We start from the raw sequence: 18,774 nt of genomic DNA, 5'->3' as shown, positions 1-18,774 counted from the left end.
TTTAAATAGAGGAATGACACAGCTTTATCATATTTTGAAGACTGCTTTGGCTACACATAGGATAGATTGGAAGAAAAAAAAGAAAAGAGATAGAAAAACCCATCAAGTTATTAACCACAGTCCAAATGTGAGATGATTGGATCCTGAACACAGCATGGTACTGACAGGACAGATTTGAGAAACATTTCCAGTTGTGCTGATAGATAGGATGTAGGTGGTAAAAGGGAGGAATCTACATTGATGGTGGGGTTTCTAGCTTGGGTGACTGCATTGGATTTCTTAATTAACCCAACAAATACTGACTGAGGACTCAGGTGTCAGATGTGTAGGGCCCTAGGTACAGTGATGAATAAGGGAGACGTGGTCCTAACTCTTAAGAATCTTACAGTCTAGCAGAGAAACTACAGAGGAAACAAATCCATAAAACATTACCTATGTAATCACAATTGTAAGGTAACCGTGAGAGAATATGATACAGAATTTACCTAGTCTGAAGCCAGGGGCAGTGTGGATGGTAGTGCCAGTCACTGAGTCAGGAAAATACAAGGAGGATCTGGTTGGGGTCTGGGGGGAGTTTAGCTTTGAACATAATGAATTTGAGTCATCTGTTGGTACACCTGGTTGGGGATTTGCAATAGATGGGAATTTGGAAAGAGGAGCTAGAGATATAGTTGGGGGCGGGGATTAAGAAATGCGGCAGAGAGGGTTTCCTAATAAATGGCCTTGAACCTAAAACAACGTGCCAGGCCTTCTTAGAAATTATCACAGGCAGTATCACACCTAGATGTTGGCATCTGACCACACTAGGAAGGTGGGGCTAAGGCAGGTGTATCTGCCTAAATGGCCCCACTCTAGAAAAGGGAAATGTCGGCAACAATGTATCCGTGAAAAGTGGCTGGAGAAGAGTGAATGCCGGGATTTGCTGGACTGCTAGAGCCTAAAGTGCTGGCTGGCCTTCTGGTAAACATCAACTCGGGTTTCTGAAATGCTAAATAAAGGTAGGGACAAACGAGCCCACAGGCACTAAAGATTTTATTTTCATAAACACACTCTCTTTCTCTCATCTCTCTAGCTGTCTGTTCCAAATTTATGTCAAGACTAGATGGAGGAGGAACTGCGGACCGAAAATTCCCTTGCCCTGCTGCCAACCTTTATAGGTAGCCTGTGGGACAGAGGCTGGGCATTCCTGAGGCTTAGGCCAGAGGGTGCAAGTTAGATGATACTGCCCTTTGTGCCAGACTTGGCCCATAATGCCACCAACAGCCAGAGCTCCCTCCCCTCTTCCCTGCCTAACGGCCGATTCCTGTCCACTTCTGGCTCCCCAGCCTGGTGGCCCCTTATGGCACAGGCACGCCCCTTGTCCCGTTCATGGCTGCAGCCCTGCACCCAAGTCTGATTGGGGATGCTCCAATCAGAAGTCCCCAAAGTTAGGATCCTCTCTTTAATTTAGCAGAGCCTTCTAGTCTGTCTGAGTGCATGAGACAGAAAATTGGGGTGCAAAATCTGGGATGGTAAGGGCTTACCACTATTGTTCACCCCAGTCACCTAGCAAAGGGTAGTTCTCACTGAACGAACAAGTAAAAAGTTCCTCGGTAACCTGGCCAACGAACCGAGGGTATATGCATGTGATAGGTGTATCGACCGTCACTTGTTCAAAATCAAGCTTTCCCCAAATGCCTGCTGGATGCTGTGGGCATACTGGTAAATACCTCCCCACCCTCAAGGAGTTCTCAGTCTCGATGACAGTAAATAGGAAGACTTCCGTTAACAGAGGAACATGCAAGGAGCTGTAGGACAGCACAGAGGAATAAGTAATATAAATGTCCCCAGGGAGAGGGTGTCGGAAGTGGTCCTGAAGAATAAACAGTGAGCTGCCCAGCAGGCAAGCCAGGGAAGGGAATTCCAGAACTTAAAAAAAAAAAAAAATACTTAAAAGGTTTTAAGGCAATATTTCCAGTAAGTAATGGTAGTGCCATTGCTGTTACAATTAGACCGTTGTGAGTGCCTGGATACAACAATTAAGTTTGTATGCGACGGGCCAATTCTACGGCTGCTGGTGTCACTGAAAAGCGAGATCCTCGATGGGTGAGAAAGGAGATGCAGATAGAAGATGAAAGCAATTTCGTGAAAACTCTGTAATGCTAAATAAGAGTGGACAGGCTGGGTATTAATTCACAAAGTAGCTTCATTAAAAAAAAAACCAAGCAAACCACCAATCTATTTCCTGACTCCGAACACTGGAAAGGCCTGTAAACAGCCAAGACCGCTGCAGTGAGGGCTGCTAGCATCCGGACCATGAGCTGGTGTTTTACTGCCTCCCCACTGACCAGGGCTGAGGCTCCTTCGAGGCATGGCTCACATCTGGGTCTGGGACAGGACGTGTTCAGAATGAGCCCGGAAAATGTTGGTGTACCAGATGACAAGGCAGTTATCAGAGACTCTTAGGGGCATGCCAACAGACTCAGGCCAATATGAAGAGTTCCCATTAGCCAGAGATGGGGCAATTTGAGTACTGATAAGCATAATGCTTGCGATGGACTGAAACTAGTTGGTCACTGTTGCCGAGTGCTGGTGAACCAACTACTATTTTGAAAATAGGTGAAAAAAAAGCATTTATCCTGTTTTTCTATAGAAACCATGTCACTGCATAGCCAAGTAGTAAATAAAGGGAAGTTTTTATAAAAGAAATATCTAGGGCGCCTGGGTGGCTCAGTCGGTTAAAAGGCTGACTTCGGCTTAGGTCGTGATCTCATTGCTCATGGGTTCAAGCCCTATGTTGGGCTCTGTGCCGACAGCTCAGAGCCTGGAGCCTGCTTCAGATTCTGTGTCTCCCTCTCTCTTTGCCCCATCTTGCTCATGCTCTGTCTCTCTCTCTCTCTCTCTCTCTCAAAAATAAATAAAACATTAAAAAAAATTTTTAAAGGAAATTATTCTAGTTAGTAAACAAAGAAGCAAAAATGGAATTGAAATATCACCATTTTGGAATGCCTAATGAACGAACAGATGTAGCATTGCTTATTAGTGGTCACTAATATCAAAAAGTAAAAGAGATGCGGCACCTGGGTGGCTCAGTTGGTTAAGCATTTGACTTCAGCTCAGATGATGATCTCACAGTCTGTGAGTTCGAGCCCTGCATCAGGCTCTATGCTGATCGCTCAGAGCCTGCTTCAGATTCTGTGTCTCCCTTTCTCCGCCCTTCCCCTGCTCATGTTCTCTCAATAATAAACATTTTTTTTAAAGGTAAAAGAGAAAATTACACATTGTGAATTTAGGGATGGGCGAATTTACCACCATATATCAAGTTGTCTTGCCAAAACCAACCAACCAACCAATGCTGAATCTGTACAAACCATGAGATACAACCACCAGTTCCCAGAAAACAAAAGACACAGCAACATGTTAAATGACACCATACAGACACAGTCAGCAGAATCCAGACAGTGAGAAGCTACAGCATAAATGATTCTTCAACAAATACATGGTTAAGGGAAGGGGGGTGGGGGGAAATGAAGTAGGAATCAAATCTATAATTTAAAAAACATTTAAGATACATCAATAAATTGCAAGATGAAATTCAAACATTAAAGTATATTTGATACAGGTACAGCTCAGAGATATGGTGGAGATATTCCACACCATGGCAATAAACACCACAATAAGGTGAAATCAAATGAACTTTTTGGTTCCCCAGAGCATATAAAAGTTATATTTACACTATACTGTAGTCTATTAAGTGTGCAATAGCATTAGGTCTAAAAAATGTACATACTTCAATTTAAAAATACTTCATTGCTAAAAAATGTTAAGCATCATCTGACCTTTCAGCGAGTCGCCATCTTTCGCTGGTGGAAGGTCTTGCCTCAATGGTGCTGGCTGCTGAATGACCAGGGTGCTGAAGACTGGAGTGGCTGTGGCCATTTCTCATAGGACAGCAATGAAGTCTGCCACCTGGACTGATTCTTTCCACAAACGATTTCCCTGTAGCGTGTGATGCTGCACAATAGCATTTCAGTGACAGGAGAACTTCTCTCAAAATTGGAGTCAATCTTTTCAAACCCTGCCACTGCTTTATCAACTACGTTTATGCGATTGTCTGAATCCTTTGTTATCATTTCAACAATCTTCACGACCAGGAGGAGATTCCATCTTCAAGATACCACTTTGTTTGCTCATCTGTAAGAAGCAACGGCTCATGCACTCAAGCTTTATCATGGGATTGCCGCCATTCAGCCCCACTTCAGGCTCCACTTGTAATTCTAGTTGTCTTGTCCTCTCCACCTGTTACTTCCTCCACTCAAGTCTTGAACCCCTCAAAGTCATCCATGAGGGGCCGAATCAACTTCTTTCAAACTCTTCCTCATGTTCACATTTTGACCTCTTGTCATGAATCACAAATGTTCTTAATGGCATCTAGCATGGTGAATCCTTCCCAGGAGGCTTTTCATTTACTTTGCCCAGACCCACCAAGGAATCACTAGAGCCTTATGAAATTTATTTCTTAAGTAATAAGTCTTGAAAGTCAAAATTACTCCTTAATCCATGGGCTACAGAACGCATGTTGTGTTAGCAGGCATGAAAACAGCATTCGTCTTGTACATCTTCATCAGAGCTCTTGGGGGACCAGATGTACTGTCAATGAGCAGTAACGTTTTGAAAGGAATCTTTTTCTTTTCTGAGCAGGTCTCAACAGGGGGCTTAAAATATTCAGCAAACCATGTTGTAAACAGATGTGCTATCATGTAGGCTTTGCTGTTCCATTTATAGAGCACAGAAAGTGGAGATTTAGCATAATTCTTGAGGGTCCTGGGGTTTTATTAATGGTAAATGAGCACTGGCTTCAACTTAAAGTCACCAGCTACCTTAGCCCCTAACAAGAGAGTCAGCCTGTCCTTGCAAGCTTCGAAGCCAGGCACTGACTTCTTTCCTTTATAACTATAAAAGTCCTAGACACATCTTCTCCCAGCATACGGCTACTCCGTCTGCACTGGCAATCTGTTTTGAGTGTGGCCACCTTCATGAATTCTCCGCGCCTGACCTCCCAGAGAGCCTGCTGCAGCGTCTGCATCAGCACTTGCTGCTCCGCCTCGTAATTTCATGGTATGGAGACGGCTTCCTTCCTTAAAGCTATAAACCAACTTCTGCTAGCTTCCAACTTTTCTTCTGCAGCTTCCTCTCAGCCTTCACAGAACTGAATAAAGTTGGGGCCTTGCTCTGGATCAGGCTTTGGCTTCAGGGAATGTTGTGGGCGAGTCTGATCTTCTATCCAGACTCCTCGAACTTTCTCCATATCAGCAGTAAATCTATTTTACTTTTTTATCCTTCACGTGCTCATTGGAGTAGCTCACTTTTTATTCCCTTCAAGAAAGAACTTTTCCTTTGTACACACAACTTGGCTAACTAGCATGACAGGCCTAACTTTCTGCCTATCTCAGATTTTGACATGACTTCCTCACTAAGCTTAGTCATTTCTAGCTTTTGTTTTGTTTTAATATTTATTTATTTATTTTGAGAGAGAGAGAGAGGCAGAGAGAGGGAGACAGACAATCAGAAGCAGGCCTAGCACTGTCAGCACAGAGCCTGATGCGGGGCTCAAGCTCACGAACAGTGAGCCACCCCGGCACCCGTCATTTCTAACTTTTGATTTAAAGTGACAGACATGTGACTCTTACGTGAGCACTCAGGGGGTCATTGTAGGGCTATTAATTGGCCTAATTTCACTGTTATTGTGTCTTTAACAGAGAAGCCCAAGAAAGAGAGAGAGGAAGGAAGGGGCAGTCTTTGGAGCAGTCAGAACACACATAACCTTTTTTGGTTAAGTTCACCATCTTATATGGGTATAGATTGCAGCACCGCAAAACAACTACAATAGGAAGTAGCATCAAAGAGCAGTGGTCACAGATCACCGTAACAAATATAATAATGAAAAAGTTTAAAACATTGCAGGAATTACCAAAACATGACACAGAAACAAGAAGTGAGCAAATGCTTTTAGAAAAATGGTGCCAATAGGCCTGGCTCAACACAGGGCTACCACAGATCTTTAATTTGTAAAAGCACAGTATCTGTGAAGCACCATAAGCAAAGCTCAGTAAAAGGAGGTATGTCTGCATTAAGGGGCTATAATTATTTTGGATGTGACTATGGTATTATGTTTATGTTTTTTAAAGTATCTTCTATAGATTCAGAATTTAAATATTTGTGGATCAAATGATAGGATACCTTAGATTTGCTTCAAAAGAATAAGAGGGAAGAGATGGGTGTATGGATGAAATAAGACTGACCACGAGCTGACAAACTGGAAAGTGAGCCATGAGTATGTGGGGATTCTTATACTGTTCACTCTACTTTTGCCCGTGTTTAAGGACTTTCCACTAAATAGGTTTAAAACGGAATAAGAAGTTATTGTGTTGACCCACTCTCCATCTAAAGTTCTCCCAACTTAATTCAAAGAAAGAGAGCCAAGAAGAAGAGCAATGAAAAAAAACAGCACAGAAACTGAAAATAGATTCTCTGGGCAGGGACTTTTCAGACATGGTGTGGAAAACAATAAGCGGCCGGCACAAAACAGGGTTGGCCACGGTATAAAGTCCTGCTGTCTGGACGCTCTGCTAAAGAGGATGCAGCACGACGTTAAAGCTGATTTCAGAACAAAGGACACTCATGACCAGAGTGAGTGAAAGGATGATTGCAATAAAACCTATGTATCAAATCAGGAGGGTTTTAATTACAAGGAATCTCCTCAAGTCCTCGGCTGATCTCTTATGAAAGCCCTATCACACTGCAGTGGAATTATCTGCTGGCCACCTTCCTCCATTTGTCACTGCTCCTCGGAAGGCAGCCCCGTCTGAACGCGGTCCTTCAGATACTCCCTCCCACGAGCCGAAGTAAGACTCCCAAGGTACAGTTTCTAGGCTTCCACAGGGTCTTGGCTCAGAGAAGAAATGGCACTGGCCCTCAGGTGACAAGTTAATTTTTAAAAAGGAAAGAAAGAGCATAGGAAAGAAGGAAGGAAAGGAGGGAAGAAGAAAGCCAAATATTCTCTATAATATCTCGATGACTCACATAGGGGCAGTTTTCCAGATCACAAGTAATCGGAGGCTCCTCTATGATCCTGAGTTTCCAGGCAGAGCTCTCCCCATTATCCATGCCAGGCTAAGCCCTCCAATGCACAGATTTACATGAGGAAGGTTATCTGCGAGATTAGAAGCCATTCTTTTTCAGTGAAAGCTGGGAGGTTGGAGATTACAGTAGAAGGCAGCCAGCTCATAAATCTGCAGTGCCTGGGGCTCTGGACAGCCCTCTCATTGGCAAAGCAATTGATGCTTCTGCCAGGGAAGGTCCATAGATACTGTTCATCACTATCTCATTTGTAGACATGACGCCTAAATGGAGACACGGACACCCAAGTTTATAGATCTGAGCAAAGGCCAAAGGCGTCAAATTTGTATAAATCAGGATGGGAGGTCTGCAAAGGCCCTGAGGTCCAGACTTTTCTCAGATGACAGCTTCTGACTCTCTAAAGGTTTACAGCTCCTGGGACATTAGTCGGAGCCTTTGTAATAAAATGTAAGGAAGGAACTCAAGTGCCAGTGCAGGAGCAGGCAGAAAGAGCCCCTCGCCAGGCTGATGTCAGGTATTCTCGGCCAATGCAGAGACCCAAGCAACTGCTGCCCCTGCAGTCTCTACCTCTATCCTCCAGCTGGGCTCAGATTTTCTTGTTCTCCACAATGTGAGCCCACATCGCATCACTGTGTCCCAATGAACTACCTATGACTTCACCTTCCCAAATGCTATGGGAAGCTGACTACTCGCTTCAGAAAAACTGGTAATTGCTTGCTTCTGATCAACCTCCAGGTCCTGACTCAAACAAGACCCCTTCTGTGAAGCCTTCCCTCAGGCCAAATGAGCCCATGGTTCTGTGCTCTCACCATGCTCATCAATTCACAATTTGGGTAGGGCCCTTCTCACATAGTCTGCTTATGATCTGTTTAGCTATTTTACCCATGGACCAAGGCTCCCCGCGGCAGATTGCATCTGATTTTCTAGGTCCCCAGTGCCTGGCCCGTGGGGGCCAGCGTCGCCTCAAGTAAACACTGAGCGAGAGATTACATGGGGCCTAGGACTCCGTGAGCCGAAACACCTCTGGTAAAAGCCCACATCCCACTCTTGCCTTGACTTACAAAGGGTCACGTCCAACCACCCAACGGTAACTGAGCACTTGCTCTGTCTGTGCCAGGCAGGCGTCAGGCCAATCAAACTCAGTCTCTTCCCCGTAGACCTCAGTCTCGGGAAGAGACCCACCTTGTCCCAGGGCCTTCTCTGCCCACAGTCAGTGAAATCCATCTGTAAGAGAAGCTGAACGAGCGTGCAGACCATCAAACTGTGAGGCAAACAAGCTGCCACATGCTGGTTCTAAGGCAGTGGGCTGCAAAAACAACCCACTGAGGTCATAGAAAAAAATCTCAGAACTTCTATTAATATCTATTTCTTATCAAAAAAGAAGAAACTAAGCTCTAATAGATACTATACGGATTGACAACAAAACACATAAACACTTTAAAGACACACATATTACTAGGGTATGTGCTTGCGGCAGACAGACTGCAAAACGGCCTTCACACAATGTATACGTGTATCAAATCATCATGACGCACACTTGAAATATCTTACCATTTTATTTGCTAGTGATAGCTTAATAAAGCTGAAAAATAAAATGATATAAAAATGCCCTCCAATGATCCCTGCCTCCCGGTATTTATGCCTTTGTGTAATCCCCTCCCACTGAGTGTGAGCAAGACTTGTAACTTGCTTCTAACCAAAAGAATACAGCAAAGGTGATAGGTAACATTTCCATGGTTTCTTTAGGTTACAGATCTTCTGTCTTCCGAACAGGCCATCAACTATCTCCATTTACAACTTTGATGGTGTCGGTCATCCTATGGAGAGGCCAGGGGCAAGAAACTGGGGACAGCCTCCAGGTGACAATAGCAAGGCCTTCAGTCTAACAGGTCACACGGAGGTGAACCCAGCCACCGACTATGTGAGCTTGGAGGAAGATCCTTCTCTAGTGCAGCTTTCAGACGAGACCCCAGCCCCGGGCAGCACTTTGAGTGCAGCCTTGTAAGAGAGCCTGAAGGTGAGAGCCAAGCTGAGCCATGCCCAGATTCCTGACCCACAGAAACTGCAAACTAATAAATGGGTGCCATTTAAGGTGCTAGGTTTGAGGTAATGGTATTAGGCAGCAATAGATAATTAATACAGCCCTCAAATCCTTAAATTCTTAACTTGATTGGTTGTGCAATCAAAGAAGTATGGATTTTCTGAACTGAAGCATCTCTAGACCAGCAAAGGAGGGCTTCAGAAAAGAGGCCAAAGGCTAGCAGTGGTAGCCTGCAAGTTTTATTGGTAAAAAGAACATCAGCCTTAAAGGTAGGAAACTGGAAAGACCTCAGGAATTGGCTCCAGAAAACATGTGTTTGAGTCCCAGCTCTGCGTCTAAGAGGTAGGTAAACTTAGTCAACTCAGACTTCATAAGTCCAACTTCCTCACCTATACAATGGGGTCAATGAGGCTGTGAGAGTGGACAAAGAGAGAGTGGTCTGGAAAGTATTTTGTAGAATGAAATGTGATATACACATGTTGGTTTGCTACAGAAGTCTAGGATGGCCTTGGGCAAGGCCCTGTCCTCTCTTGGCCTCAGCTTCCTTATTATAGAAAGGGGAGGGAAGCCCATCCTATATGCAAGGGCTCTGACCTTTGATTCTAACATCACATCCCTACATGAAGAGACGAAGAGGGGAAGGTGGCTGTGACATGTACAATAGTTCCCTAGTTATTCCGTTGGTCAGGGCAACTGTCTTACCAACAACCCTGCCAGAGATGTCTTTGACCAACCATATCTTGTCAATTTGCAAGGCCTGCAACCCAAATTTCTCAATGAAGAGAAAAAATTTGGTTGCTTTACAGAAGGTAAAATCAGTGAGAACCACCAAATTTCAACACAAATACTTTCCCACTCTCGGAGGGGCGGTAGCTTTGAGTCCACCACTGAGTACCTTAACTGTGTGCCAGGAGCTTTTATAAACATGATCTCTAACCTTCACTGCAGTCTTAGAGTGTGGGTTGTATCATCCTTATTTCACAGTTACATTGGCCAAGGCTCCAAGAGAGTAAGCTCCTTGCCCCAGGTATATGGCCAGTACAAGGTAGAGCTGGGGTCTTATTTTAGTTCCACTTGACTCTAAAGGCCCTGGTGTTTGCACCATGCTCAGTGACTCTGGGAGAGGAGTCACCCAGTGATTACAAAACAGATTAAAGGTTCTTGGCTCACAGGGAGCTCATGGGCAGAGTATGGCTTCATTCATTCACTCCACAAACATTTAATGAACGCCCCCTGGGTTGTGGTGAGCAATGAAGATAAAGGGTAATACCCATTTCTTGTCCTCATGGAACTGAGTCGAACAGTTCATTCCTCAGGAGGACATACCAGTCCGTGGAGGACAAATGAATCAATGAATGAACAAATGAATAGGCAGATGGACGCACAGTGAACACTTAGTGTTTCAAGCACCATAAGCAGTGATGTATAATACAAGCTATACTAGGATCACAAGGCAAGTGATGATGGTTGGAAGAGAGGGAACATGTCAGCCATCTGGAACAGCAAGTGCAAAGGCATATGTGCTCTGGCAAGGGCCAGAAGTTCAGCATGGCTGCAGCCTTGGTACACGGAGGAGCTGGAACAGGGAGGCACAGAGTAAGCCATGGAAGAATGGGCTCCTATCCCTGTACTCTTCCCAAAGGAGCTAACCACAGAAGTGGAATCATCCAAGAGGCCAGAGAGCAAACCATGCATGAGATGTGTAAGCTTTGGAGAACCCCACAAGTAATTCAAGAGAAGTCACACCCCGGGTCTGAGGCCATGGTGAGAAGTCACAGGAAAACTAGAAAAACCACGAGGACTGTAACCAAATAGAACACCTCCACACTGTGCTCCTGGGAAAGGGGGTAGAAGGCAGAGGGGAGGGGATGCTGGGACCAGAAGGCAGGAGCTCCTCTAATAAAGAAGCTTAGAGCTCACACCTCCCAAGTCTATCAAACCAGGGCCACATGGATTTCACAGCTGAGGCCTTCAGCTGGAGGGACACAGATATGCAGACATGCTCATGCACAAACACCACGGTGAATCGTATGGAAAGACAAAAGGGTCTTGCCCTTTTGGTTTAGATGCTAACAGGAACGGAAGTGCTGCACTTGCCCATTTCTGACTGTATCAAACAGTAAAAATATAATGAAAAAACATCTCTTACTTTCCTTTTTAGCTGGCCTTGGCTGCTACAAATGTTTGGTTTGGAGCAGCTGTCACTGTGGGGAGGTGGTCCATCTCCGGTGCATCAAAAAAGTATGCCTGCAGGAGGAGGAAACCCATGAGGGGAGTTAAAACAGCATGATCTGCTTGAGTGTTCTAGACTTCATGTTTATAGTACCTCTGGGCTCAGGTGGGCCCCACGTTTCCCTCTGTCACACCTGTCATCCCACTAACCTACAGTCGGCCCTGTTTCTGTCCATCTCACTTACTCTACTGTAACTTTCAAAAATTTAGCCACTATTTATTGGGCACTTACTACACATGACTTCATCTGCATAACAATCCCAGGAGAGTGCTATTGCTGTTCTCACTTGACAAATGAGAAGCTGAGGCTCAGGGAGGCGGTCATTCAATCAGGCGCACATGGCCAATGAGTGGGAGAGTCGCGTCTTTTCTGACTCCAAGCTCCTCGGGCTTTTAATCACTACCTTACAGTCCCTCCTCCAGGGTGAAGACTGCGTCCTTCTTGTCCCGGTGCCACTACCTCTGACTCAGGGCCTGGCACATTATGTAAACAGCCAATACTTAATGAACTGAACTATGACAGATCGCTTCTAAACCCGCTGGCTCTTGGTCAAGACCTTTGAAAGAAAGCGCCAGGCAAGACTTCTCATAATTCTTCAGCGTGGAAATGAAAGGTTTGATAAGTGCTTCCACTCAACATCTACAATTTAACTGTCAAAAAGCAGGAAAAGATGGAAGAGGGAAAAAACCAAGGAGGATCGTCTGACCTGTCTCAAGGTCTGCGCATCTTGACTTTAGCCCAGGAAAATACCTGGGTTGTTCAAAGGAAAGGTGAACTCTTAATAGATCAAGGATCACTGCGCACTTGTGATTCCCCTTGGAGTCAGGGCATTAGTAGTAAATAGATAAAAAGCCAAGTCAAGAACCATTTCACCATCTCTGCTCTCTATCAGCCAGAAGGGGGCACCAGGATGACACACTAGAGCTTTCCCCAACACATTCCTATTCTGTGTTAGCTCATCAACATTCCATTTCAAAGTTTCAAGCTGCAGAGCGCCTCTAGTTAGTCACATTCCCTGAGCAACTCTGTTAGCTCTAAAAGCCTTCCTCCCAGGGTCCCTTCCGGCACTTGTTTTCTGAGGCAGGGAAAGAATGGTCCCTAAATTAAGGTGGGTCGAGGGGCCATGCTGCTAGTGTTGGGCCCTTCCAGTGTCTTGAAGGTGGAGCCACAAAGCCCTCATGAGGCAGAAACAGTGCCTTTCTTCCAAGCTACTGGACAAAACCCTCATCAGAGGGAAGGAGCCAAGAGGCCAGGTTCTAAACTTGGCTTTGCTAGTAACTCATACAGTCACCCTGGACAAATCACTCTATCCCTGTGAGTCTCAGTTCTCTAATCTGTGAAATGGAAGGAGTGGAAAAAATGATGTCTAAGGGCAAACTATAATTCTATGACTCATTCGCTCATTAATTCCACACTTAGTAATAGCCACAGCTGTCATTCAGGGAGTGCCTACTGTGCACCAAGGGCATAGACCACTAATCTACTCGATAATCCTGGAATAGGCAATTTTATCCCCATTTTAAAGATAAGCAAGTAGAGGCTCAAAAAGATAGAGATTTTCCCAAGGCTACACAACCCTGTGTCTAAGGGCTTCAACTGGTTGTGTCCGGCTCCAAGATCTATGTTCTTCTCTTTTCCAGTGCAGCCTGCAATTTGGCATCTACCTCTATGCCAAGTCTAGATCAGAGGAGATCAAGCATGTTCAGGGTGGTAGACTGCACCCAGTCTAGATCTAGGCACTGTGGAGGTCTCAGGATGAAACATCACAGTTTTCTAGGAGTAAGGCTCGGAGTGTACCCTGGCAGATTTAGGGCACAGGACTGACCACTATCAGCAGTAACCACAGCAAACACAGGCTCGTCCATCTCAAATACACCAGTCAAGGTGCACCGGAAGGGTGCATCCTTAGTCCGCCCCACCAGGAGTGTCCTACTACCAACTTAGCATACAGCTGTGAGCCCTGAGGGGCCCTCAGCACATAGAGGGCTGTCATACACTTTAGTATATTGAAGCTTTAAAACCAGCAATCCGCGCCTCCTGGGGGCAGAGTGCAGAGCCAAGTTGTGCGGGCCAGCCAGTGCCCCTCCCCTGCCAATTCTTCTCCCTTCTGCCCTTCCAATAATAATAATGTCTGCCGTTTGCACGCCTTGTATTGCTCATGTTGCACGTATCACTCCATCCTTACAAAAGTAAAGATGTTCCTGCCGCTCCGTTTTCTAAGTGAGGAGGTAGGGTCCAGAGAGGGGAAATAACCACAGCAGGGAGTGACGGAGCTGGGACCAGATCCCGTCTCCTAACGTCTGCTTCAGCCTCTTGCACTGCACATCTCCAGAAGAGACGAGAGGAAGCCATGTCCGGCATAGAGAGCAAAACCCCAGGGACAGGGGGCCCCTGGCTAAACACCTGATCACAGGATGGTTCCCTTCCACGAGGAGGAGAAAACTCGCCTCCCTCCAAGAGGGGGTCCTACACCTGCAATTCCCTCCCTGCTCCATCATCCAACGTGCCCGGCTCCTCGGAGTTCCGTAGAAGTGAACGAGAGGCCTTCTCTCTGCCTCCTTCTCTCCTCCAACTTCCCAGCCAGGTGTATGAGGGAAGAGACATTCTGGAGAGAGGCGGGAAGATGCCGGTGAGAGGCACCAATGGAAGGGCCCGGTCTTTCGAGCTGTGTGACCTCGGACTGCTCTCACTGGGGCACTCAGGAGGAATAGGCGTCAGAGTGGCCTTGGCAGCCTCGATCACGCAGGCCTCTCCTGGTAACTTACTTACATCTGAAGAACCCCTCACCACATATGAAGGGCTCTCAGAGCCATCTCACGGAGTCTCCCAAGAGCCTCCAAAATATGAATCTCCATGACAAAGAAGGAAGGAAGCCAGAGTTCTGAGAATGAAGTCACTCGCCTAGGCCCACAAAGCTAAGCTCAGTCCAGTGCTCTATTTCATTATAGAAATTATAGTGCCATAATTTCTATACATTTATAATATATAGTGCATTACAGTGCTCTCTTCCAGCAAGTTCCAGCGCAGCAAGACGGGCAGGTAAATCCTCACTTCAGTGTCATTTACTCCAAAAGGGAGTAACAGGCATAGGAGGTAAGAGATCCTGCCACCCGTACCAAAGGAAACAGGTTCTCAATAATATTACCCCCACCACCCCTCCCTGCCCCTCTGTCTGATCGGCCACGCCCCTCTCCATTCTTCACAGAACTGAACACAGCAATGCTTCCTGTCTTGCCTCCTCCTCTCCACCAACTCCTCAACTAGGTATATGGGGGGAAATTTTCAAGAGAGACATGGGGAGACACCAGAGGAGGGCTACAGTGAGAAAAGACATCCTCCCTCAGCAGACAGAAAGGTCAAGAAAGGCCGCAGCAGCATTACAAGGGATCAGCCCAGGGACTCCAAGTGCCCAAAATTAATGGTGTCACTCTGCCACGAGTCAAACCAGTAGTGCTCTGTCTCGAGAATTTAAAGCTGAGACATGTAAAGTGCACATAAACCAGGTCTGTGTTTCAGAACCTGGCACTTTTTATGAGACGTATTCAATGATCAAGTATCGGGATCTTATTAATGAGCCGGGTTGTCTACACAAAAATATCATGGATCAAATGGTGCCAAAGAAATATTTACTCCCACAATGGTAAAACCTGTCCAAGGGTCTGGACACACACAATATGGAGATCCTCCTGTGGGCACATCCTTTCCTTCATCAGTGACCTTAACATTCTTGGACTCCGTGTTCTCTACAAACCCGTGTCAGGCCTTGTTAAGACCATGGACAGCAATTTTCATGTGCAATGTGCACAGAAGATATAAAACAGTGTTTCCTTAGGACCAAGGGAAAGGTACCTAACTTATGGGCATTTGTGGGACAAGTTCAATATCAACTGTTTTATAGGTACTATTTTATTTTACCCTCAGAACAACCCTAGGTGGCAGGAAATTTTATGCCCATGTTACAGATTAAGACGTCCAGATTCAGAGGAGTTAGGCACCATGGCCAAGCACACACAGCCAGAGAGTGACAGAGCTGGTCTTCAATCTGGGCCTGTCTGACTGAAAAGCACATGCTCTCCCTAAAAAGACACCAAAATACGTGAACTCAAAACTTCGTTTAAATGTTATTCACCTTAAAAATATCTCATTTTTCCTAACTTGACTCCATCCTCATGCTTTCCACCTATGGAACTTGAAATTTCAAAACTCTTTCTAGGTACATGCAGAGACCTTCCCCCGACCCCCGCTCCCCGACCTCTCACAGACACTCATCCACCCCACTTCCTCTGGCCAGACTCCATACCTTACCAAATTTCAGAAGTTAGGTAAAGCCAGAGATTACCATCAAATTCTCATCAATTTACCACTTCTCAATGAGGACAGTCTATTTAAAACAATATTAATTTTATGGAGCCCGTCTTAAAGACTGTTCGTTGTGAATAACACGTGGACATCCTTCAGCATCTGTATCTAGCGCACACAGGAGGACCGCAGCACCGAGACCGTACCAAGCAGCCCACGGAAAGCAGCGTGTGAAGCAACACAATTGCCACGATCGTGGCCAGTGCAACGCGCCGGTTATCCTCCCGGACAGCTGGCCAAAATGTCATCGCCAAGACCGAGCCTGAGATGCCCAGGGCAATCATGACTAGAATCCAACGAACCGCTTTCTGGGGGATAATCCACAGCACCTGAAAGACAGGAGGATGGGGAGAGCTTTTTGGGAGGCAGTTCGGAGAGGCGTTTGTTCATTCCAGGCGCATGTGTTTGTAAAGGCCCCGAGCCAGTGAGCAGCTGGGCCCCCTCTGCCACTGGGGTTTCTCAGTACAGCTGGAGAAACACCCCAGCACGCAGACTGAGGTGCGTGCTCTCACAACAAAGGGCTCCGGATCCAGCGAAGGCGCCTGGCTCCCTCTCCCCCTGCCCGCTGCACTCCTAAATTCAAATGGTATTTTCCAGGTGTGCATCGGTGACACGCTAGAAATGATGACGCCAGCTGAATGTCCGGCAAGCCCAGGGCATCCTGCAGAATGAGTATAGTACTTACTGCTGTGGGGATATAAACGAAGAGTGAGTATCCGTAGACGCACACAATCTCCAAAAACGAATAGGAAACGATGTTCATGACCTTGCTGTTTCTCCACACGAGGAAACCCCAGAGTGCGAGAGGAACCAGCCAAGCATAGGCATAGATGATTGTGGCCGCTATGGACACTGAGGAGGACAGGACACAAGTTTTAATCCGCATCATGCCTTTCACTACGATATGAGCACTTCTAATGCCTTACTGGACTTACTTCCTAGCATGTGCTCCTGCATCACTGGATCGCGGGATCGGGTCTTACCAGCCCCATTCCCTGGCCCAGTGTGCCACAGAGCAGGCACTCTAGGGCTGTGTTGAGTTAGCCTTTGTGGGAGGACCAGTGGTCTCTCACTTGGTGTTTGTAATTTGTTGAAGAACAACTAACAGTACTAAACAACTGAATTGTGCAACCAAAAGACTTCAGAGGGCCTCAATACAAGCGTTTAAACATACCAAGCATTTCAATCAAATGAAAGCCAACTATCCCCTTGGAAGAACACATCCTCTTTCCTAGTATAACAGGAGCTGACACTGATGTCTTGAGCAAATGTATTAAAATGCCCTGGGTACAGATTAACCTGCTCTGCGTGCTATTTAGAGAGCCTGCGGTCCCTGAAATAGGGAGTTGTAGTTCATGGATGAGTTGCTCGACAGATTCTTCACTTTTACTTTCTTCTTTAAGTAATTCTGTGTCTGCGGTAGAAATGCTACCTAGCGGCTCCTCAGAACAGCAATGTTCAGTCTATTACAGTCCCTTCCTCCTTCTCCTCCTCCTCCTCCCCCTTCCCCCTCCTCCTCCTCCTCCAGTAGCACCGTGCTCCACAATATTCATTTTCCCTCTTCTGGAGTGGAGAGACCATAAAGTGTGGCTAAGCCCTTGGCACCAGCCCTGCCTATGAGAAAATCAGTAAGTAGTGCACTTAACGCTCTTGACAAGCACAAAGGCACCCTAAGCAATTGTAGCCAGACTCTGGTTAAGACATGTGATTGGGGAGCGCCTGGGTGGCTCAGTTGGTTGAGCATCCGGTTTCAGCTCAGGTCATGATCTCGTGGTTCGTGGGTTCGAGCCCCACGTTGGGCTCTGTGCTGACAGCTAGCTTAGAGCCTGGAGCCTGTTTCAGATTCTCTGTCTCCCTCTCTCTCTGACCCTCCCTTGCTCATGCTGTCTCTCTGTCTCTCAAAAATAACAAAAATAAAAAACAGAAAAAAAAAGACATGTGATTGGTCCAAACATTTTCAGCTCCCAGATGAGATCGTTCATACTGGGAACTCTCTCATCAAGCCAAACGTAATTCTCCTGCTATACTGCCTTTTTTTTTTTTTAAATAACTAAAGGAAGGGGAAGGGAATTACCTATATGCCTACAGCCAACCACTGGGTGTAGGCATTTCACAGAGCATTTTATTGAGAGGCAACGCTGTATAACAGTTAAGGCCACAGAACTCTGCATGTGGATTCCAAGAGTTCTACCTAGCCCTGCCACTTACAACTAAGTAACACTGGGTGGTGAATTACTTAACTTTCCTGCCTCAGTTTCCTCATGGGAATTATCATAGTATACTACCTTCTAAGATTACTAGGAGAATGAGGGGCTCCTGGGTGTCTTAGTCAGTTAAGTGTCCATCTCTTGATTTCAGCTCAGGTCATATGAGCTCATGGTTCATGGGATTGAGTGCCTATCCAGGCTCCACACTGACAGTTCAGAGCCCGTTTGAGATTCTCTCTCTCTCCCTCTCTCTCTGACCCTCTCGAGCTCACATGTGTGCACACCCTCTCATACCATCAATCTCACTCTTTCTTTCTCTCTCTCAAAATAAACAACTTAAAAAAAAGATCACTAGGAGAATTCAATGAATAAAAACAAATATACTTGTAACACTGATAAATCCTCATTCAAGAATTAGCTTTTCATATCATTAACTGATATGTAAATACATTATTTCACATAATCTACATCTTCATTTTAGAGATGAGGAAATAGGATCAGAGAAGTGGTTTGGTCAAGGCCAAATAACAAGTGGTAGAAGCAGGATCTGACCTTGGATGTGTGGATGTATACTCTTTACATAAAATGGGAAAATGTTATTGATAGAGTCGACGACTATCTTAATTGTAGCTTCATCCCGTGATTCCCTTATACTGTCCAACCAAGGAGGATGAGAAAAGAAAAAACCTCTCCTGAGCTTCCAAACCCTCGGCAGGGAATTCACTCCTTCTTTTATGTCAACATGCCTACACATACCCGAGATAGAGAAACTGACACACACCATTCACAGCAATATTCATTTACCTGACTTTCCT

At 45.8% G+C, this 18,774-nt stretch overlaps 1 protein-coding gene across 4 annotated transcripts in view; it reads right to left on the bottom strand.

The window, feature by feature from the left end:
* The window catches only part of YIPF1 (Yip1 domain family member 1), a 36,146-nt gene that overhangs the window by 1,018 nt on the left and 16,354 nt on the right, over positions 1 to 18,774 (bottom strand). For all 4 annotated transcript variants that reach the window (XM_029946169.1, XM_029946167.1, XM_029946170.1 and 1 more), the window contains 3 exons: positions 16,438 to 16,604; positions 15,899 to 16,081; positions 11,310 to 11,407 (listed from right to left, as the gene is read on the bottom strand). In XM_029946169.1, the coding sequence (XP_029802029.1) occupies positions 11,318 to 11,407; positions 15,899 to 16,081; positions 16,438 to 16,604 (440 nt within the window). In that variant the 3' untranslated portion in view covers positions 11,310 to 11,317. The remainder of the gene's footprint in view (positions 1 to 11,309; positions 11,408 to 15,898; positions 16,082 to 16,437; positions 16,605 to 18,774) is intronic.

The sequence above is a fragment of the Suricata suricatta genome, chromosome 8, assembly GCF_006229205.1.
Source record: "Suricata suricatta isolate VVHF042 chromosome 8, meerkat_22Aug2017_6uvM2_HiC, whole genome shotgun sequence".
NCBI classification, from domain to species: domain Eukaryota; kingdom Metazoa; phylum Chordata; class Mammalia; order Carnivora; family Herpestidae; genus Suricata; species Suricata suricatta.
Note: the sequence above shows the minus strand (reverse complement) of the source record. Positions and strands in the feature narration are given on the sequence as shown.